General features: G+C 36.3%; 1 protein-coding gene across 1 annotated transcript in view; it reads right to left on the bottom strand.

Annotated features, from left to right (window-relative positions):
• Nucleotides 1–22,491, bottom strand: part of RASSF9 (Ras association domain family member 9) — a 28,198-nt gene extending 5,707 nt beyond the window's left edge. Inside the window, exon 1 of the mRNA XM_046010600.1 lies at nucleotides 22,199–22,491. Within this exon, the coding sequence (XP_045866556.1) occupies nucleotides 22,199–22,245 (47 nt within the window). The 5' untranslated portion in view covers nucleotides 22,246–22,491. The remainder of the gene's footprint in view (nucleotides 1–22,198) is intronic.
• Between the last annotated feature and the right edge of the window lie 1,247 nt (nucleotides 22,492–23,738).

Genomic DNA, 23,738 nt, shown 5'->3' with positions numbered 1-23,738 from the left:
GATATAAATGTGTGATTATTATAATGGCAGGTAGTGGTAAATACTAAACAGAAAATTAAACAAGATGAAGGGACCAAAGAAAGAGAGGTCTGTTTTACTCAGAGTGTTCAGGAAAGACTTCTTCTACGAAGATGACCTTTGAATAGAGGCATAGATTTTGAGAAGGCCATCAGAGACCTAAAAGAAGAATTCCAAGAGTGAACAGAAGGGCAAGGGTCATGAGGCATGTTCTAGAGACAGAGAGAATGCGAGGGTAGTTGGAGGCTTGAGGATAGTAGAGTTTGGGGTTGTTGCTGGAGGGAGGGAAAGGTCAAAGGATAGGCGATGAGATCTAGCAGAAAGGCATATCCCATGACAGGGCATTTGGATTTTGTTCCAGTTTTAATGAGGAGCCATGAGAAAGGTTTAAGCAGAGATTTATGATCAAATTTATGCTTTAAGTATATCTGGCTTGTTTCATGGAATAGACTTAAAAAAAGGGGGGAGGCAAAAGCAGAGGAAGGAAGGCTTAGTTGAAAGCCTAGTGCAGAGATCTAAGAAAGAGGGGAATTGCCTGGACTAGGGTTTTAGCAACAGAAGTATTAGGAAGTGGTCAGAGTTAGGACATATATACAAGTAAAGACTTGATCGTAATTTCCTTTGTAGCAGAGAAGGATGGGGAAAAAAAATCAGTTTTCTGAAGAAAAAAAGCCATAGAGGTAGTAAAAGAAACAAGAAAGTTCCATGGTTTCTGGGCTATCCTCTGTAGAGAATTTTTACGATCATATTTCCATCATGAGTGAAAGTCAAATCAACCGTCTTTCATAATATCTCTTTAAAAGAATGTTAAGAAAGAAATGATATGGGGAGGGTATGTGCTATCGTGAGTGCTGTGAAGTGTGTAAACCTGGCGATTCACAGACCTGTACCCCTGGGGATAAAAGTACATTATATGTTTATTAAAAAAAAAAAAAAAATTGGAAGGGGAGGCAAACCATAAGAGACTATGGACTCTGAAAAACAACCTGAGGGTTTTGAAGGGTCGGGGGTGGGAGGCTGGGGGAACAGGTGGTGGGTAATAGGGAGGGCACGTATTGCATGGAGAACTGGGTGTTGTGCAAAAACAATGAATACTGTTATGCTGAAAAAAATAAATTAATTAAAATGAAAAAAAAAGAAAGAAATGATATAAAGTGAATTATAATCCAATATGATTTATGGAGACAAGATTTTCAAGTCGTAATTGGCTTGTTGTGAAAGTTTATTTATGTAGCACGAACTCCGTGTAGCATATATGGAAGAAATTTCCCCTAGCTTCTAGAATCTTTTAACACTTAGAATTTATAGTGTTTATCTTTTAGTACCAAAAGTGACTAATCCTGCATGATTATCTTTATTTTAAATGACTAATTATTACACCTTAGTTATTGACTTCCCTGAGGTCATAAAGTGACTACTAACAGTGAAAGTACAAATTAGTGACACCAAATAACAAAGAGTACCCAATAAAATTGATATATCCAACTGTACCAACATTTTATAAATGATTATTCAAAAAGTCCTATGGGGTTATGATTGTTCACTTATAAAATATTTAACCTTTAATGACCCAGCATTGAATAATGTGGTATTTGATAATATTTAAACTCATCATTTAACAATTTTAAGCAGCAAAAATGTAGGTAGAATTAAGGGCAACAGAATTATTTTCATATTTCAATTAGTAGAGAAATAGCACACAAATACATTCTAAGCAGAAACCAGTAAGTACTCAAATTAACTGATATAACTACTGTTTGTGTTATGGCTGTACAGCACAAATTACCTCTAAATTAATCGTTACTTTCATCTGTTTTGATCATGCCTATAAAATACTCAAAATTAACAAACTTTTTTTTGCTTTATGCAGTTAGTTTACCTACCAAATTGCATAATTTGAAAAGAAGTAAACCATGCTGCATGCACTTACTGTATATTAAATTATAGCCATTTCAATATGCACTTTTTATAAATAATGGTAAAAATAACAAAACTGAGCAATTGTTGCAGTTATCTACCTTATAAGATAATGCCAATAGCTATTACATTAAAACTAAGAACACAGGACGTCTTTATTTTATACTATTTTTTAGTATTTGTGGTTAAACGTTAAAAAAATTCCTACCCAAAATAAGTAGCCCCAAAGATTATAACATCAGTCATAAAACATTTAACAAATAAAACTGTTTCAAGCTCTTGAATATATCAGTCATTTAGTCTTCACAATTCTGTAATGCAGGTAATAATATTATCACCATTTTATAGATAAAGAAACTAAAGCACAGGGGTTTTTAATGATTCACCTAAGGTCACCCTGTTGGTGGTGTATTGAGGATTTAAAACCAAGGAGGAAAGCAGGCTCCCTAGCATAGTGCCAACCATTATATTGTAAAAACAAGTTTGTGAGTTCAATGATTTTCTTTTTAATATATATTTTTAAAGTAATCTCTACACCCAACATGGGTCTCAACACTTACAACCCCAAGATCAAGAGTCACATGCTCTACTGACTGAGCCAGCCCGGTGCCTCTCCTTTGATGACTTAGATATGTGGATTAAATTGAAAAAAAAAATCATAAAATACACTACTCTTTTAAGAGGAACATTGTTATATAAATTTGCCTTTGATAGGAATGGAACTCTAATGTCCCATTAGAACACCAATTGGTCAAGGGAGGACTTTTCCCAATGGCCAGTCATGGAAAAAAGTACATAAGAATGCATTACCTTCTCTGCCTTTTCCTTATTAATCTTGTTCTTACTCTGATGCAGTACCAAAGGATTTCTGACAGGTCTGGGCACCTGCGTTGGCTGACAAAACTCTCATTTATGTATATGTAACAACACCTTACTGTTGTTTTCTTAGAGTAGTCCCTATATCCTATTCCATTTTTCGGAAATATTCATTCTGGGTCTGTAAGAAAGGATGACATATGACCTATACCCTCTTCAGCGCTACACTGTAGTTGTGAAGAAGACTGAGAAGCAGAGATCTGGAAATCCTTTGGTACCCTACATAGAATGATAATGATGATGTACATGCCAATTCCCCAAAACTTCCATGCCCCTACTCCAACTGGGACCTGTTTTGTTTGGGAAGGATCAAGTGCTTGTCTACTGTGGCCTCCCACAGATATCTGCTACTTTTCAGCTCATGTGGATAATGTAACCCTAGTGGTCATTAAGCACAATCCAAAGATACTGTTATTTCTATATTATGTATAAGAAAATTAGTTCCTTAATAATAACCTCACAGTCTGACTGGTTCCAAATTATTTTTAAGTCTACCTTAAGCATTTTTATATTTTCTGAGTCAGTTATCCCTGAATATTTTGAGGAATTTTTACAACCATCTTCAAACCAGATAATTTTCAGAAGTTCTACCCCTTGATTGAATATATTTAAAAGTAATCACTAACGAATATCCATAATAAATCTTGCATGCCTAGTAGAAGTTTCACCATGTTTAAATTCTACTTTTTAAGCAGTCTTTGAATTCGAAACTGTATTTATTTTGTAGTATGGCCCCAATTGAGTTTCTATCTTCATTCGTTTTCCAACCCTCTGTACCCTTCACTGTAATACTGCAAAATCTGACTTACATTTTCACAAGGTTGCTACAAATATCAAATAACAGAATAAGTAAAAGAGGTTCGAGAATTGTGAAAAATGTACTGGGTAAATATAGGTTATTAACACTAACAAAATTACTGTTATTATTATTTAATACAGCTAGGCGTGTAGTGTTTTAGTGTGCTCATTCAGTAATCTTATGGACTCTGTATAGTAGTTAACATTATTTCACAAATACTTTCCAGCATTTTTCACAATACTTTCTCACCTGTTTTAACTCATCAATTTTTTGCATATGCACTTTCAATAATAACATAACTGTTTGACTAATAAGAGACATTTTATTTTATTATTATTTTTAAAGATTTTATTTATTTATTTGACAGAGAGAGACCAGGAGCACACAAGCAGGGAACTGGCAGAGGGAGAGGGAGAAGCAGGCTCCTCACTGAGCAGGGAGCCCCATGCAGGGCTGGATTCCAGAACCCTGGGATTAAGACCTGAGCCGAAGGCAAATGCTTAACCAACTGAGCCACCCAGGTGCTCCAATAAGAGACATTTTAAAACATCATTAACATAATCTTGGGATCGCAGAGGAGCCAAGAATACTTTTAGTCTTTCTCTGATTTATAACCCTCCGATTTTGTTTAAAACTGTGCTAATGAGGTTCATTACACTTTATATATATATAAAATTCTACAGCTATTTCATTATTCGGTGTTCACCTTTTAGGAATATCATCAGAAAATTAAGATTTATACGCTAAATAAACCTCTTCTGCAACATCTATTAACCTCACTTATGGGTACTTTTCCATAGTCACTCTGAAATAATAATTAAAATTAAATATTGGGCTTCTTGCATTCACTCTATTGTAAATCAAGATATTGAAAATATTTCTCCATTGATAATTAATTTTAATAACACAAAAACAATGACACAGAATTAAGTTGAGTTGGCTTATAATTACAAATGCAATGTTCATACACTCAAATATTTCTTCAACAAATATGGACAAAGCATCAGAGAATAAATTAATTATCTAAATCTGTAAGTTTTAAGATTTAAAAAAAACTATTTACTAAGATATTACAATGCCAAACCAAAGATCTCTGAAAACATATTTAGTGAAAAAAGACTCATTGTGAAAGCAGAGAAAAATGAAGATAAATGGATAAACTTTGGCCATCTTTATTCAGTTGCCCAGAGGAAAAGAGCATTGATGTGAGGGCACAGGGAATAAATCAAAGAGTAACATTTATTTCTAGTATATACTAGACATTAAAGTTTAATTGAAATTTGACATATAAAACTTATGAGGACAAATATATTATACGGAAGCCTACTTTCTTTTTTTTAATTATTTTACTTATTATTTATTTTTTTATTTATGTATTTATTTATTCGAGAGAGAGTGAGAGAGAGAGACAGAGCACAGGCAGTGGGCAGAGAGAGAGGGAAAAACAGACTTCCCTTTGAGCAGGGAGACTGATGTAGGTAGAACTCAGTCCCAGGACCCTGGGATCATGACCCAAGCTGAAGGCAGAAATTTAATGGACAAAGACACTCAGGCGTACCTGGAGGCGTACTTTCAAAATAATGAGAATCATTAAAATGATTAATTAATTAAAAATTAAATTATAAAATAGCTTCTAAAACCCACTATACAAACACTAGAATGCAACCTATAGATATTTGTGGAAAATACTTTGAACATGTGAATGCATTTTCCACAGAACCTCTACTACAACTATTTCAGAGGTCAGCCCCAAAAGTTGGATATGGACACAATCTAGCTGGTATGTATAGGAGTGACAAAGTGAAATGCTTTTATTGTTTAAGTCCCTTGGGAACAATATTCCATGCTTAGAAATTAATAGTTAAACCTTTCCAGGTCCAAACTATTGGTGGCCCTTGTGCCTGAACATTGTGATGGAAGGATCCATCAGATTGAAAGATGAAGAACTGTGGAGCTCTGGGGCATATCTGAGTCCTGGTCCATTGCTCAAAGACTGTTCTCTGTTTCCTTCTTATTGCTATTAGCTATTTTTTAAACTGGAGAGTCTCTCCTTCTAAACCAGTGGTTCTCTACCAGGGGTGATTCTGCCCCTCAGGAGATATTTGACAATGCATGGAGACATTTTTTATTTTTACATTAGAGTCGGGGGTACCACCAGCATCTAGTGGGTTGAGGGAACATAAATGTTCTGCAGTGCACGGAATAGTTTCCTGGTAGCAAAAGCTTATAGCGACAAATGTCAACAGTGGTGCAACAGAAGAATCCTCTTCCAGATTTACAACAAAATCAATGTTACAACTTCACCTTTACTCTTTTTCCTTGTATCTTCTGGAGAATCTAAGACAAAAATTATGAAAACAAAAATAATAAACAAGGGAGACATTTCCAATCTCAAGTTCTCTAAAATAAATGATGAAAGCTGGCATTCTACTGCCAAAATGCAACTTTTTTTCCTCCTTTCACTCCACAGCCTGCTTTATGTTTATTATTAATCCTGCCCAACTGGATTTCCCTCTGTTAATCCCAGAACTGGTCCTAAGGAATGCTGATATTTGCGTTGAGAAACACAAACACTCAGAATAGGGTTAATTATAGTTTAGGAAAAACTTCCATTCACAGACTAGTAAATCTTTCTCCTTCATTAAGAAATGGTATTTGAATATCTATGACATGACATAAATAGTCAGGAGACCAGGGCAGTCTCAGCGGTGTTCAGAGGGGAATGGGAGTCTGCAGAAGGGGTTTTCTTTGTGTTTTTCTCTTACTACTTTACCGTCTATTCTGCCCTGACAGACGGGACAAAGACCAGAATTAGGAATGGACCCAGAGTTTGGGGGAAGTAGAGGCCAAGACCTACAGTCTTTACAGGATGAAATGGAAATTCCCAGAAACAACAGTGGGAAATGAGGGAAAGCATCTGTAGCACCCAGGCAAGGCTGGGGGCATTGTAGGCATGACAATGACTAGAAAAGTCAAAAATAGTCTGTAAAATTACCTTAGTCATAAAACTACACTGAATATAACACTACCTTGTTTGGATTATTTAGAAGACACCTTGGATTTGAATACTGTCCAGAAGTCACCATTATTCAAATGAAATGGCAGATGACACTACATTTACAAATCCAGTTATTTGTGCTGATTGCTGAATACAAACCAAGGGTTATGAGTAGTCTACATTTTACTGACCTTTGGCCAAGTTATGATATTGTCATAGTATGGGTTTTTTTTTTTTTTTTGCCATGAAGTTGAAAGTAAATAAATATTTTTTAGTCAAACTTCTCATTCTACAGGGAAATGACAACTGTCTCCTTAGTATTTTAACTCATAATACAATTTACTCCCTTTGAGTTATTTATTAAATCTCAAAACACATTTATATGCCTCAAAAGATTAAAGTTAATTTGATTCTGATATCACTATGCAATTCAATGCTATAGCAAGGAACACAACTAGAATTGATACAGAATGAATACATATATAGTTCATTTTTGTGTTCTGTATTCTGATGAATGATATACAAAATAGCAATACACAGAAAAAAAAAACTTAGTTCTTGCACAGATTCTGATCCAGTAGAAAGCAGAATTTAATGCCTCATAATGTATATATTTTTTATAGAAAAGATGGATATGTTTGAAGTTGTGAAAACCATTCTCAGGCAGTTCTTTCTTAAAACATCTTGCCCAAATAAGTAATAACCCTCATAGGGTATGACGTCCAGTCAAATAGAACCTTCAATGTATAGCTCACTATATGTGACACTCATATTAAAAACATATCAGTAAATAATACTGGGAGAGAGAATAACCCAACAATGCAAGTTTCAGAAATGATGAATGGTAATGAGAGCTACAGGACAATACAGGACAAAGAAATTTGATTTCAGTATATTTATCTCATGCTCAGATCTGACAATACCTTGTAGAAATTCACATTTCTTTTTTTTTTAAGATTTTATTTACTTATTTGACAGAGGAAGACACAGTGAAAGAGGGAACACAAGCAGGGGAATTGGGAGAAGGAGAGAAGGGACCCCGATGCGGGCTCAATCCCAGAACCCTTGGATCATGACCCGAGCTGAAGGCAGCCACTTAACAACTGAGCTACTTAAGAACCCCAGAAATGCACAATTCTGTGAATAAAAGCATGTAAGTCATTAAAGAATAAAAATGGATGATGATAAAAAACAAGTTTACCAATTTAAGTTTTATACCAAAGGTTATAAACTAATATTTGAATTCACAGACCCAACTCTATGTCAATTATAAAATTTAAAATGCTGGGGATGCTATAAATAATCATTTTGGATGCTGAACACTTAAATCACATGTTACAGCTATTTTCAAACAAAAATACCATACTTCCAAATTTAATAACATCTTTTCCCAATAATCGAAATTATCGCAGTACAACTATAAGTAAGTTAGCTAATAAATCAGTTAGCCACATCATTATTATATAGGAGAAAAAATTATATTTTGTATATGAATGGGAAACTTTGTAACAAAAGTAAAGGAATGACCCAAACACAAACAGAAAATGGGTAGGATAAAACAGAAAATTGAGTAGGATAAAACTTAAATGTATTAAAAAAACAAAAAGTTCTATGCAAATTAACTGAATCCATTCCAAGTTAGTTATCTTCCAAATAAATTGTCCATTTAGAATTATGGTATATAAGCTTTATAACTTGCTTCAACAATCATTAATGAAACTGTAGTTTTAGCAAATATGAATATATTTGGTATAAATATGAATATATTGGGTATAAAATGATACAGAAGATAATTATATTCAGGAATTCATCATACACCTTGGAAGGAGAAAAGCTACACTTAGAAAGGGAGATTCTAAAACTTCAAGACCATTTAAACATTACTGAAAGTCATAAGATAAACTCTGAACAAATATGTTATAAAATACCTCAAAATAAAAAAAATAAAACGTAAGTCATATTTAATAAATAATAATAAAAACATAGTAATTGCCCTCAAAGTCTTCAGTTCATTCTCCAGTCCTATAACTCTTTGTAGAAAGTCTGGTTAAATAAAAGAACCTCAAGAGATTTAATTTGGGGCAACATACTGATTTAGATCTTGTCTGTAGGGGCACATGGCTGGCTTACTGGGTACAGCATGTGACTCCTGACATTGGAATTGTGAGTTTGAGCCCTACTTTGGGGGCAGAGTTTACTTAAAAATTAATAAATAAGTAAAAATACTTTGTCTGTAAAGAAGACTCCTTCAGATTGTGACTCCACACATGATTATGTGTGGACCTGGTAACTGAAGGACAGATATTTAAAACATAGTGAAGTGTGTGTGTGTGTGTGTGTGTGTGTGTGTTTGTGTGTGTGTGTGTGTGAAGGGGTACACCGGATAGTAGTTCACTTTGTTGAATGCTTAGTATGTGCCTGCCATTGTTCTAAACGCTTTATATACATTAACTCAGTTAGTTTCCATCACAATCTGACCAGATATATCCTGTTGTTAAATCCATTTTACAGATTAGAAAATTGAGGCACAGAAGATTAAGGATTTACACACACACATATAAAAATCACTAGTTTTATGTTCTACTAATGCCAGTTTAATTTTCTAGGAAGTAAGCCAGGAATGCAGGGTAAGAAAAACCCTGTACATAACATAATTGCAGGGTAGCTATAGTACATAAGTCCCATAAACAGAGAAAAGGGAAAGGAATGTGTAAAGAATATGTATTGGAGACAGCTGGGGGTTAAGTAAACTAAGCTTGTAATTCAGATTCCGGAAATTGATTTAATCAAAATGTAAATATTTAACATGTAGTATTTACCAGATGAAATGCTGAGCAAATACCTAATCTCATTGGAAATTCTTCTGCTCACTTCCCAGTGTTACCTGTGCCTGGCAAATACCTAACGTTTCCTTGTTGATTTGTACTTTTTAGAGAAATATTTTATAACAACTAAGCATACATATATTTATTAAAGGAAAGTTACCTAGTCTGAATATTTAGTTTAATGACAGTTGTAGCTTCGTCAGCTATTAGCGTGATTTTTCTTGTGGGCAGCTCAGTCCATAACTGGTTTTGCATACTTAGTGAAAGATATTCCCTAATAATGGTGATTTTTTTTTACCTGTATCTGCCTGCAGCCACCCACTCTTCCCTCTCTAAATGTATTCTGAAATATGCTGGCATATTTGAATGGCACTAGAAAAATATAAGAATTTGCATTACCCAGTAGGATAGCTGAAAACATAAGATGAGCTCTTTTATCCCTGATTTCCACTTTCTGAACATAATCTAGAATAAAATGTGACTTCCAAATGGAGGCTGAAATAATCAGCTGTTCACCTTAGTTGCAAATAAATTACCTAAAGAGCAACAAAAACTTTATAACTTGTAGCAACAAGAATATATGAGGGCCTGCCATGCCATTTTGTTTAAAAAAAAAAAAAAAAAAAAAAGGACCTACTTGAAAATACCTTGGATAAGAGAAAAACTGGTCATCCATGTCAAAAGCATCATATGTCCATCTCCCTTCCCCAAACGTTAAGCTTTTTTATATGCTCTGAATCTCACTGCCTCCACCTCCTCTAGAACTTTGCTTCAAAATGTATCCCTTCTTAAACTCTTTTTATCCTCTACCTTTTCCTCTGGTCCTTCCCACTATCCTGTCATGCTTTATCTACAATTATTATAGCCACATATTTGCATCAACTCTCTTTCATTCACAAACTCAAATAGCAATCCATGCTCACTTTCTTTCATTATTTCTTCTCTTTTCAGTAACAATAATCTACCATAAAGTGACTTCCCGCCCCCACCCACCTACCCCCTACCCCTAACAGACACATTTCTTCTCAGGCTTGTTAGAGATCTCAGAACTCCCAAACTTAGCCACCATTTTGGAATGGATTCAACTTGACCTCTTTGTAACATTATGCATTGTGATCTTTCCTTTCCATCTTGCAGCAACTCATGTCTTGACTCCTGGGTTTCACCCTCTAAGCTTCTCGCTTTACCCTTCTAGCTTCTCCTTCACACATCCTGCATGATGGGACTTGCTTTCTCTGCATGTGTGTCCTACAGGGTGGCTAGATTCTTTTGCAGCTCCTTCCATCAAGATATGGAGTCCATTTCCTCCCCCAGGATACACCTTGGGATTTGCTATGGCCAGTAGCATATGGTGAAAACCACATATGAAAGTTCTTAAGTCCCGGCCTCAAGAAGTCTTGTAGCTTCTGCTTTCCTCCAGGAATGCCGTCCTAGTACTGCTGCTTGATGAAAACGCCTGAGATGAAAGACCATATGGAGAGAGAGACCCAGGCATCTCAGTCGTCCCATCTGAACCTAGACCCCAACCAACCTGCTCTCATTGAAACAGCCTAGGCGAAACCAGCAGAAGAACCACCCTCAGTTTACCCGCAGAATCGAAACAAACAAACAAGCAAACAAATAAATAAAAATTGAAAAATAACAAAAATAAAAATAAAAAAGAAGATGAATAACGAGTTGTTTTCATCCACTAATTTTTAGGATGGTTTATTATGCAATAAGACTGATACAAATGATTCCAAATAAGTACTGATACTGATATAAATGGCCTCCCCCAGTTTCCTGTGAGTCATTTCTTGTCTCATTAAACACATTTTATGGGTGACTCTAATATTGTCCACAATTTTACCAGCCCATTGTATGCTGATATTCCCAAATCTATATATATTTGCCCTTGAGCTCTAGACCCGTATTCACAAGCTCCTTTTTTGCATGTTTACTTCATATTTACATTGTATAATTCACAGGAACCTCAAATTTGACTGATCAAAACTAATTCATCATCTTTTTCTCTCATATTCCAAACTATTCCATCTCCTGATTCTTCATGTTACTGAATGTGATCGCTGTCCTCCATCCTTTGTCACAAGCTTGAAAACTAGGATCTTCCTAGGTTCTTTTCTCTGTTACCCCCTTTAGTCAGTAAGTCTGCCTTACTTGTTCTCCCAACTCTCAGTTTCACTACAGATTACTGTAGTAAGCTATTAAATATTATTTTATTATAAACTTTTGCCCACTTCATATTTGTGGTCCATGACATTGCCAAGCTGTCCTTTTTAACCTGCAAATCTGCCTCTATACTTTCCTTGATTAACGTCTTCAATGGTTTCCAAGTCTTTTTTAAATCTCTCTCTCTCTGCCCCCTCTCCTCTCTGTCTCTGCCTTTCCCTCTCTCTTTCTCTCCTGTTTTCTCTCTTTCCTGCCTACTCCTAGGATTCCTTCCATGACCTGATTCCCCAAATCATAGCCAAGCACTCTTTAGGATGAATGTTAATATGCACCCAACAAGTTATCCCTGACTTTGATCTCTGATAACTCCAAGCACTGTCACATATATCACGCTTTGGGTTTCTAGAATGGATTGAACTGCATCTGCCAGTTTTGTTTTCATTCTGGGCCATTCTGTAACTTGCTTCCTTGCCTGAATTACCCTTTTTCCCTATTCTCTCTTACTCTTCTTTACATGTCCCTTCCGCTAGGCAAATTCCCTTACCTTCTCTGAATAACCCCCTTCCCTCCACCCCAGATGGAAAAGGGTGCCTTTTCTTGACCCTTTCTTTTTTCTAGTTTGCCAGTCAGGTCCTGGACTGAATCTTTCATTTTTGAAGCCTAAGTGCCTACCATAGTAGATGGAAATGTTTCTTTTATTTTTTGCAGCATGGATTGGAAGTAGGTTTTGGAAAAGTATACAAAGAGAATTCTTCAGTCAACTAGCACCTAGTAGTTACAACTGTCCCACCATCTATTTTTGTAAGTAAAGTTCTACTGGAATACAGTCATGCCCATTTAATTATGCATTGTCCATAGTTGTCCTTATACTACATTGACAAAGTTGAGTAGTTGAGATAGTGACATTATGGTCCAAGAAAACTAAAACACTGAGTACGTGGCCGTTTCACAAAATGTTTGCCGACTCCTGACCTAGATGATTTACCAGCACCAAAAATTTAGATTTTATTATCTAACCACATTATTTAAAACTCCCGTATCTACATAATTCTACATATGACTGTCTAGAGGATAAAAAGGTAAAAATCATGTAATCTTTAAATAGGAGAAATTTGCAACCCCTGGAAGTGACGGCAAGGCTTGGAAGTCATTTGGACCAAAGGTAATGATTAAGAGATCACTAAAAGGATGGGTGCTAAATGGTTCATGGAGATTGAGTGGGTTTAACATAGGATTAGTCAGCTTGAAGGCCCTGAATGGGAAACCAGTCTTTTGTCTTTAAAGCCCTGTTCCAGGTGCTGTACGTTCTATATTAATCAGTCACATATGGACGTCAGAAGGTATCAGAGTAGGCTGGATGAAAGGCCGCTTTCACAGTCCCATCTCAGGTGCAGTGTGTCCAAACACCAGGTGTTTGGAGGTGGAATATTTGGAAACATACAAATTAGACCTTGCATTTTTCACTCTTCTCCCCATGTTTTTCCCTCCCCAAAATTACCTTTGCCATTCTTTCTGTTTTTTCCTGATGACACACTATGTTCCCAGTTACTCAGACCCAAAATTATAGTTATTATTGATTCTTTGTTTTTCATCCTAATATCCTTTACTGCCTCATCCACTCATTTTTCAATTCCTATCAATTCTACCTCCATAGTGACTTTTTGACAATAATCACTATCTGACATCTTGTTCATTTACTGTTTGCTTATTGTCTGCCTGCCTGTATTGTCTGCCTGCCTGTATTGTCTGCCTGCCTGTCCTCCCCGGCACTATCAGCTCAGTGAGAGCAGAGACCTTTACTATCTTCCTCACTATTTCATCCCCAGCACCTAAAATAATGTGTGGCCCATATTACAAGGTAAATAATATTTATTGTTGAATACATGCATCTTACTGATACTTTATAAATGCCTGCCTTATATTTTAATTATTTGTGTATGTCTGTGTGTCTCCTAATCAGCAAATCCCTTAAAAGCATGATCCATATCTGGTTCATCTCTAATCTTTCATCATCCTGCCCCCTGCAAAATGTGTGGTTCATTTATACTTCTGAATTAAAAAAAAAAATCATCAAATAACCATCATCTTGAGTCAGCACAAGGCAAATATAAATAAGTAGATGCCAAATCTGACAAAGTGGGATAGTCGATGAATGTTTTGTTTTTAGAAGCTTCGGCAGGTAAGTCAGCAGTATTGTAGTATACTTGGACTGTGGACAGTGTTAACATAGCACAAGCAGACATTTCACTTAATCCTGGAACCTGATCACATCAAGTTCTCCTAGTTAAAGATAGAGCTACTACTGATGATCAACATTCTTTTAAAAAGTAATTTAGTCTAAGTTTCATGCCTATTATTAATAGTTCTAGAGAGAAATTCTTGGGATTTCACTATTAGAGTAGAACAGGCGGTCAAGAAACCAAGGATAATACTTTGTAGTCTTCTGCTAAAAAGTGCCTAACTTCCCACACCATTAAAAAAGATGGAATCTCAAAAGTCCAATATAGCCTTACAGGTATTTTCCTAATGGTGTATGACTCTTGTCTTCATATGAGATTGCAGTTATTCTATGTCTTCATCATGGAAACACTCATGGTTTCTCAATAGCATCCCTCATGGCTTCTAGGCAAATGTAAGGTCCTTACGTGCAGATCTAAAAATAGATATCCTCAGGCTCTACTATGAAAGACCGTGGTCTCCCCAAACTAATGCTCTCCTACTGGATCTTCAGTACCCTCAGTTTACCATAACTTCAGAGAATTCCAAGAGGATTGAAAAACATCAGAGTAAAAGAGGAGCCTTGGAATAACTAAAGGTAGCTATAAAACATGCTAGTCATTGGTTGAGAACAAGTATATACTGTGCAAGTATATCCAGAAGTCTCAGCCACAAAACTCCCATCAATTATATACCCTAATTAGTGAGCATAAAAACTTGCTGAAGTTGGACCATTATCTGCATAACTAAAACGAAAATGAAAAATGTCCACAAATAGAATAACTCAGTTTTATGAACTGATAAACTGACCAATCTAATATGATTATTAGAAGGAAAAACACTCACCTGTTGTTGACTGTAAGTCTAATGCTGCTATAGAAACACATTCTTAAAATCTTTTCTGTACACTTCCTCAGTTGTAAAATTCTTTTTTTTTTTTTAAACAACCCAATCAACATTATGGATTCTTGCCAAACTGACCGTATTTCTGTCTGTTTCTCGATCCTTATCTTTTGATTATCCTATCTTAGTCAGTCTTACCATTGTGTGATTCAACCCCCTCCTACATCTTTTTATACATCTTATTGTGTTCCCTACTCTTGTCCAAGCCTGTCACCGAACTGTGGGAGTTTAATAATAAATGCTATCTAATTATGATGATGCTCCTTTTATTTTTCTTTACCTCCATGTACTCCTCTGTTATGTACTTCTACTTAGAGGTAATCAAAACCATTTATTGAGCACCTACTGTACAAAGGAACAGCCTTTTTCACTGCAAGAGAGTACACTCTCATCTTCTTAATTGCATCATAAAGACTGTGATTTTACCTACCCTGTCAAAGACAGTTTCCCATGCAAGAGTGATTTAAAAGAAAGTTCATGCTTGAGATATTTAACTATAGTGCTGTTCTCTCAATTAGTTTAATCTCTTAGGAATGAGGTTGTGTCTTTGCATGTCTGGTACAATACCAAATACACAGACTACCAGTCTTAAAGAACTAAAATAAAAAGATAGCTACTCATAACATTCATATATTCATATTATTAAACTTAAAATTGTGCTTAGCAAATAGCAAACACTCAGTAATTCCTAGATATTATAATTTATAAACTAAACACACCTTTTAATAAGTGAAAATAAACACATTTGATTTTTACCATAATGCTACCTTTTGTGGTAGAAGTTATGTGCCAATGCATCATGTTTTAGGTAAAATAAAATTATACGCCAAAAAAAAATCTATCTTTTAATTCTATTTTTAAAAGTTATCTTCAAAAGGTAAACAAGCAAGACAAGAGAACTAAACTCTACTCTGCAGAGGGTATTTTAGAATCATAGAACTTTAGAAATTAAAGGGAGCTTAAAAATCTAATTCAGGGTACCCAGGTTGTTCAGTGGACTAGGCATCTGCCTTTGGCTCAGGTCAGGATCCCAGAGTTCTGGGATCAAACCCCCATATTGTCTTGGGCTCCCTGCTCAGCAGGGGAGTCTACCTCTCTCTCCCTCCCTGCCCCACTCCCTCTTTCTCTAGTACACTCTCTCTCTCAAATAAATAAAATATTTAAATTTTTTTAATTTTAAAAATCTAATTCAATCTCTCATTTTATTAGACAAAGATGAAACTAAATATTTAAATTATGCATTCTTTCTTTTTATCAAAGCTCCTCAAGGACACATAAGGAAATCCCATAAACTACGGTATGCTACACATTGCCAAATCATTAATGGTCTCATGATTTGGCTCAAAAGAGGAATGAAGATTAAACCTAAAAGCTGTCAGAATTCAAATACTTCATTAAGATCCAAAGATAGTTTAGTACAACACTGATAGACTCATTCTAATCATATTCAGTAGTTTATAATTTACCTCTTTCTATCTACAGAGGAAAAGAGATCAGTGGTAATATAGACGTTCTGAGATGAGATTTCCAAGACCAAAATTTCAAGCCATGTTTAAATATTAAAAACTTAGATATACTTCATAGCATTTCAATCCTACAGCCTGAACAAGGGGTGAATATTTATTGAGCTTTTATTACTATCCTCCTCGTACTGTGCAGTCTTTTAAATATAACCAGATTTAATCTAAGACTTGACGATTTAGGATTAACTCTGTTTTAGAGATGAGAAAAGTCAGTCCTAAACAAGCCATGCAGAATAATGATTAAGTGCATGGGTTCAAATCCTGTCTCTGTCACTTATTTATTCTTCCACTGCTTCAAATGTAAAATAGGGGAAATGATAGTACCTTCTTCACAGCATTACTTTAGGTATTATGTAAATCACTCAGAACAGTGCCACATGGTGTTAAAAGAAGTGTTAGTAGAGCTGGATCTATCCTGAAGCTCATGAAGCTTAAGCATAAGGGTTGCCTCATTTGCACAGCTGTCTTCCCCAGAACAACCTTAGTAATACTTTTATTCATAATTGTGTATTAAAGAGCAACCCTCCTCTAATTGTCAAATTTGGATTTTCCCTTGCATGCTGTTAGTATTGGTGTTGTTGTTGTAGTAAAAAGATTAAATATTTGCCCTGGGGCCCACAATTAATAATGGCATATCTGAGAAAGAACCCAATGTCTGCTGGAATTCTTAACCAAGATATTTTTCTGCCTCTTTCTAGAATTTTCCTTTGTCTCATGAACTATAATTATCCTATAGAAGGAGAAAAAACCCTCATATCATGTAAGAAAACAAATATTTCCTAACCCTATTTCCCTCTTATCTCAAAAGAAGGGGGAGATTCTCCACACTTCGCAGTGGGATCTATAGTAGCCACTCACCATCCTCAGGAAAACCTCACTGATACACATGGTTGCACTCAACGAACTGAAGGGAAGTAAGAGCATGTCTGTGAGATGAATTACACTGTTTCTTTGTTTATTTTCTAACAGAAGCTCAGTAAAGTCTGTTTGTCAGATATGGCCCTTCACCATTTGAAGAAGCAAGGAGTTGAGCCTAAGAGCATGAATAATGAGAGGTCAACCTTGAACTTATGGATTCATTCTTTAAGTTAGCTATGCATCCACTCAACACACACGTACTGATATACTCTGATCCAAGTACTCTATGGGGACCAGACATATTTGAAGAGTACATGCTGAATTCATTTATTCAGTCAATAAATATCTGAGAACCAGCTCTCACTGAATATCTAGAAAGAAACAAGATAGGTAAGACCCTTGCTCTCACTGAGTCTACAAATGAGAATTTTTTTATAGATATCTTAAGTCACTTTATTTATAAAAACAGAGGCCATTCAGATATAAACCTTTGAGGATACCTTTCTTTGTTTCTCAGCACATTTAATACCCATTGATCATTCTTATTTTTGAAATATCTTGCTTCTCACTGCCAATGCTGAGCACGTATCCATGATTCTATTCCATTTACACGACATAATTACTTTGCCCTTGGGTGACCATCTACATTAGTTAAGTTTCTTAAATGATAATCAACACATATGCAAACTTTCTCTAGAAGGTGTAGAATTGTAACAGGTTGCACAGGAATGGAATCTATTTGTTTAAAAAAGGAAATGTTAGGGATGCCTGGATGGCTCAGTCCTTAAGGGTCTGCCTTGGCTCAAGTCATGATCCCAGGGTCCTGGGATGGATTTCCAAATAGGGCTCCTTGCTTAGCGGGGAGCCTACTTCTCCCTCTCCCTCTGCCCCTGCTCATATGCACTCTTTCTCTCTCTTCCCGACCCCCATCAAATAAATTTTAAAAATCTTACAAAAAAAAAAAAGAAAATGTTGTATGTGTTGTATGTGTTTTGCCAAAAAGATGTCTTTAAAACTCCTAAGCAAGTAGACATTAAAGAACATTCGAGCATAGACACATGTTGAACTTGTTTCTTTCACATATACATAGTACAGATAACACTTTAGAAAGCCAATAGGCTAGAGACAAAGAGATTCCCTATCAAGGTCTGGTATCCACATACTCCTGGAAGAGGTAAATACATCTGTTCCTCAACTTTATTCTATTTTCAGAACTAAAATTAAAAGAAGAGAGCCACATTTTTGGAAATTTTTAGAGCTATTATCAGATCTCCTGGAACCATATACCAATCAAATAACATCAAAGCTTTCCAAGTTATGCAGTCCAGGTAATAAAGATGTTCTGTAAATAAAATTGTTAACCAGCTACAAACTTTTAAACTTTTTTTTTTTTTCAAAAAGTCAATTTAAGAACCTTTCACCTTGACATGTTTCATGAATTGATATACAACCTAATACAACCTCTTGTATAGTGGATTTTTCAGTTGACTTTAGTCATTTGAATAACAATTCAAGATTTAACCTAGAGCTCAATTTCACTGCCTTCAGTGCTCTTGGTATTTTTTTGGCCAGGGATAAAGCATTCCAGTCATTGTTCCTAATGGGCTATCTCCTGCCAGCTAATAACTACTTAAGTTACCAAGTATCATCAGGGGAAATCTCTTTCAGAAACTCCTGGGAACTAAAAAGATGTATGTACTCAAATACTGTGCATTTCTCAATCCGTTTTCAGGAATATTTTAAGTGTTTATTTGAGGTTAGACAAAATAGTACATGATAATTTTCCATTTCACAAATCACCATACTTCTAATTTCAGAGAAAACATCCATCTTGCCAGCAACTTTTACCATAGCTGCAAATTTAAATTCTTCCTTCTGATGAAGCATTTGTGGCATTGTTACTACAATTAAAAGATCAATTCTGATTGCAAATATAAAGGACCTAAGATTGGCTCCATTTCTTTTACTTCTATGAAAGTTAGAAATGAAAAGCATAAAAGTTTGTGTGCCATAATACCATCATTCGTGACCATGCATTATTCTCAAATTCCCCAAAGACTATTGCCCCATTTTTTAAATTTAAATGCTTCTTAAAATTTAGAAAAGATCATGTAGCGGGGTAGGATTAACTTGGTGTCCAATTCCATAAAATTATTTGTCTATTTCCTTGGGTTTTGGATTATATCAAATGTCAACCAATCCTTTATGAAGCATTCACTTCAATACAATACCAATCGAGATCAGAAGATGAATAGAGAATAAAATAGTAACTGTGTTTTATAATTTAATTTACAAATTATGTAAATAACTGTATCATGGGTCCAGAATATGCCAGGCACTGTCCTAGGCATAAAAACACAATGGTGACTAGACAGATATGGCACTGCTCTCTTAAGCTTGTATTTTCTAAAAGATTTTATGCCTCATACTTGGAAAAGACAGAAAGAGAATAGATGCAGAAAAGTTCAATAAACAAATTTTGTCAAAATTTTATGATCTCAAATTCCTAAGATTTCTTCTAGTAATCTATATTTTTCCTGCTTACAAAGATGCAATTATGTTCAAGAAGCTCTTTTACTTGTATAAATTATATATCACAAGATATACAAAAGCATTGCTCAAATTCTTTCTTTGCATTCTACAAGGAATTTTAGATATTTGAGGAATGCCTTAGCTGTTATCAGATAAATGTTTTATCATCAATCACATTTACTATCAAAGGATGAATCACTTGTCATTTAAGGAAAGATACTTAGTTTCAGTATGCCCAAGTAAGATTATTTAAATCATTATGGAATCGGATAAACAAAATGGATAGACTTAATCATGTCACTAAGTTTCATGTGTAGTTTCGCCTTTGAGAAGGTACAAAAACAAAGTAGAACAAAACAAAAATACCTCACCTATGGTAATTACTGGACACTGAAAAAATAAATACACGTTAATTCTATTTCAATATAACACGTGGCTTATGGACTGCTTTAAGACACTCATATTTTTATCTTTCTGACCACTGCTGTGGCTTACAAATTCTTAAGAATGGGAAAATACAAATTTATAAAGGGAAGCACTCAATTATTAGAGCGACTAACATATATCCTCACTATTACCACTTCCACCAAAACACATTCCTAATAAAGCATCACCATTGGGAACACCATTCTGTTTTCTCAGAAAAACTTGAAGTACCGTTAAACTCCTCATTTTTTGTTATTTCTTTCCATTTTTTCATAATTTTGCATAGAAAATGTCATATTTAAAACTGTATACTCACCTCCCTGAATGAAAGCCACGTTTTATGGGTGGATGAAACAGTGGCAAAACTGAGATAATGTAAGTGGACATGTACTTCCGTGAGGGAAACTCACAGGAGTGCACACACAGTTATTTAAACTGAACCGTTTATTTGGCACACAAATGACAGAATTCTAGAATTAATAATAATCAAAATAAAAAACAAGAACACACATACACAAAACAATCCTGAACTATAAGGGTGTATTTAGAAGGATCAGCAAGACCATGAACTTTCCCCAACTAATTTTTATATATTTTGATGGCATTCTTACAAACATACTTCAGAAATAATGCTACTGTGTAATCATTTAAAAGTAGTAAGTCTTTTCTATTGGCAAGAGAAGGCTTTTGGAATTATTTTTTAATGCATAGATACCACTAAATTACAAGCCCATTTTTAGTAACCATCACTAACTTTTTTAAAGAATACCCAGACATATTTCTTTATTTTAACATATAGTTTCACTAACTGCCAGAAATGCCATATATGTGGTATATTACCAAATTATTAGCAAATAAAACTGTTTTAGAAAGTTTCATAGTACTGATTATTGTTGTTTTCCTTTCTTCAGCAAACTTAATGAACCCAATCATGAATACATTTAGAACAAATTAAAACCAGAATTTTTCAAGTAGACATTTAGGCACAGAATGTGAAGATTTACTTTAAAATTATATCATCATAAATTATCAAGCAGACACTTTAAAATAATTGTGTCATTTCCTACCATGTAATTGTATGCTTTTAAATCACCCCGAGTAAATTATGACAAGTACTAACAAGCATGATGGAGAGAAGAGTTATGGAAAAGCCCTTATTTCAAAATAAATATCCTAACAGTAAAGCCCATGTCTAAAATTATCCTCACATTGTTTTAGCATATAAATGTAACATTCGGGGTGTTAATAAAATATTTAGTAAGACTGAAACACACATACTGGCTCAAGAAAAGTCTGTGTACGTTAGAGAGAGAGAGAGTGAGAGAGAGAGAGAGACAGTAACAGAGACAGGGAGAGAGAAAGAGAAAAACATTTATTTATACATTTACACTAAGGGCACTGCAGGCTTAGAATAGCAAAAAAAAAAAAAAAAAAAAAAATCAAACAGAAGTAAACTTGTAGCAATACGGATTAAGGAGGAGAGCTGCTTTGAATCCTCCTTTGGTGCCTAAAACCCTAAAACCACCTAAAGCTCTCAAAGATATTTGAAACAATCAGTTCAAAAAAAAGTTTCTCTACAGAGTATTTTCACTTTGGGAAACTTTCCAAGTTTCAGGAATGCCCCTACTCTAAGGGGAGCCAAAGCATTGTTTCCGGATTGTATCAGCAGCTGTTTTTCGTTCTAATTAGTGGCTAATAAATTCTGGTTATATCTTCATCAAAATTTTAACCCTTCCTATAATATGCTAAAATTCCATCTGGCCCAAAATGAAACTTGCCTTCCCACTGCACTCAAATACACAAGGCAACACAAAGAAATTTTGGTGATGGTAGCTGTGGACTGGCTAAAGGAGGAAACAGAATCAAAATAATATATATATGAGATGTATATATATATGATATATATATATCATATATATATAAATGATCCTTGAGGTTGAATAATAGCCTGGCCAGCTGAATATAAATACAGAACTTCATTCCCTAGGGCTTTTCCCACTCCTAGCAATTTTCATCAGAATCTAATTGCAACAAAACACCTACTTTCACACAGAAGCCCCATCACCCCCCCACCCCGCGACACACACACACACACACACACACACACACACACACACACACACACGCTACACTTTACCTGTTTTTATGACGAGTCTTTAGCAAGTTTCTTCCAAAGGGAGCCATGGTCCACCAGGCCAGCGAAGAGAAAGGGTCTTATCTCAAAGTTATCTGGAGATGGGGGTGGGGGGTGGGTATCCGGATTTCTCGGTGAAGGGAAGAGGATTGAAAGTTTCCTCTTCACCTCCTCAAAAGTTCCTGGCTTTCAGCTCATTAGCAGCCGGCTAAGAGAGTTGCTAGAAGTTGTGCAACTGCTGCCTAACTTTGAACTGCTGGATTGTTGTGGCTGCTGCACCTTTGGAGACCTGCCCAGCTTCAGCCTCGAAGAAGGCGTTTGGAAGCAGGAAAAGAAAAAGAGAGAGAGAGAGAGAGAGAGAGAGAGGGAGAGAGAGAGAGAGAGGAAGGGAGGGGGACTCTATTGTGTTCTGTAGTTATTTTCAGACTTGCTAAACTTTAAGAACTGCCAACCCCACGAGCATGGTAATACCCATGGAATGGGAATTTCACTCCGTTTGGAAACCCCCACCTCCCCCGCTCTCCACACCCAATCACACAAGGTGAACTGAACACACAAAAGGATTAAAAGTAAATATACCCCTACCTCCCAACCAGCTCCAGTCTGTGAGCAGTAATCTGATCGTGGCGAGCGAGCGTGAGGGCCAAGAACTTTTCGTCTACGGATTCGACACAAAAATCCCCCGCTGGGGAGTACGGGGCGGAGGGTGGGGGGCACGTCAGGGCTGTAAAATACATTGAGGAGGAGCCAAAGACTGAATCAAGGTGGACTTAGAGGTCACTTGGAAATTGGAGCCTAAGATTATCCCCCAGCTCCACTGCTCCAAAAGTTGGAGGAGCTGAAGGACCAAAGGGCTCCAGCGCTGACCGATGACAGCATCGACAGTAAAGAACCAGCCGGGATTTGGGGTCCGACTCCGGAGGCGTTTATACAGACCCCTGCCGGGTCTATGGCATTTACTGAGCCTTTGGGGCCCTCTGAGTTTGAAGGAAGAGCCAACTGTTTGCTCCTGCCTCTCAGCGAGTGAAGAGAGGACGCGCCCGGAGGACTTCATGGAACTCGAAGTGTGCAGCGCAGGTGGAGGGATGAGAGCGGGCATCACCGAGTCCCACGCGAGCTCGAACCCACGACCTGCGCAACCGGGAAGAGATGCGCGAGCGGACGTCAGTGCGAGTGGTCCGGCCCGGTCGCCGCGCAGCTCTCCCGCGCCCGCCATGCCAGGGGAAAGCGCAGCCCAGGACCAAGAATTTTCCCACTGCGTTTTGGGGCGGGGGGTGTTCGGCCCCCAAACCAACTCCCTTCCCTCTTGTCCGTCCCCTGCCTCTTCACCTTCCCCGCTTTCCCACCCCGCCGGCAACGCCAAGCTTCCAATCTTTGGCTTCCGCAGCTAGAGGAGGGAGCCAGGAAAAGGAAATCGAAGGACTATGGGTTCATTCTGACTCACACTTCAAGCTAGTGGATATCTGGATCTTGGCAGAGAACCTGAATGGCACACAATTTCTTTGAGTCCACCTCACCGCCAACAACAGCAAACAAAAAAAGT

This window comes from Meles meles, chromosome 7 (assembly GCF_922984935.1).
Source record: "Meles meles chromosome 7, mMelMel3.1 paternal haplotype, whole genome shotgun sequence".
Taxonomy (NCBI): domain Eukaryota; kingdom Metazoa; phylum Chordata; class Mammalia; order Carnivora; family Mustelidae; genus Meles; species Meles meles.
The sequence above is the reverse complement of the archived record's forward strand: the minus strand, read 5'-3'. Positions and strand labels throughout refer to the sequence as shown.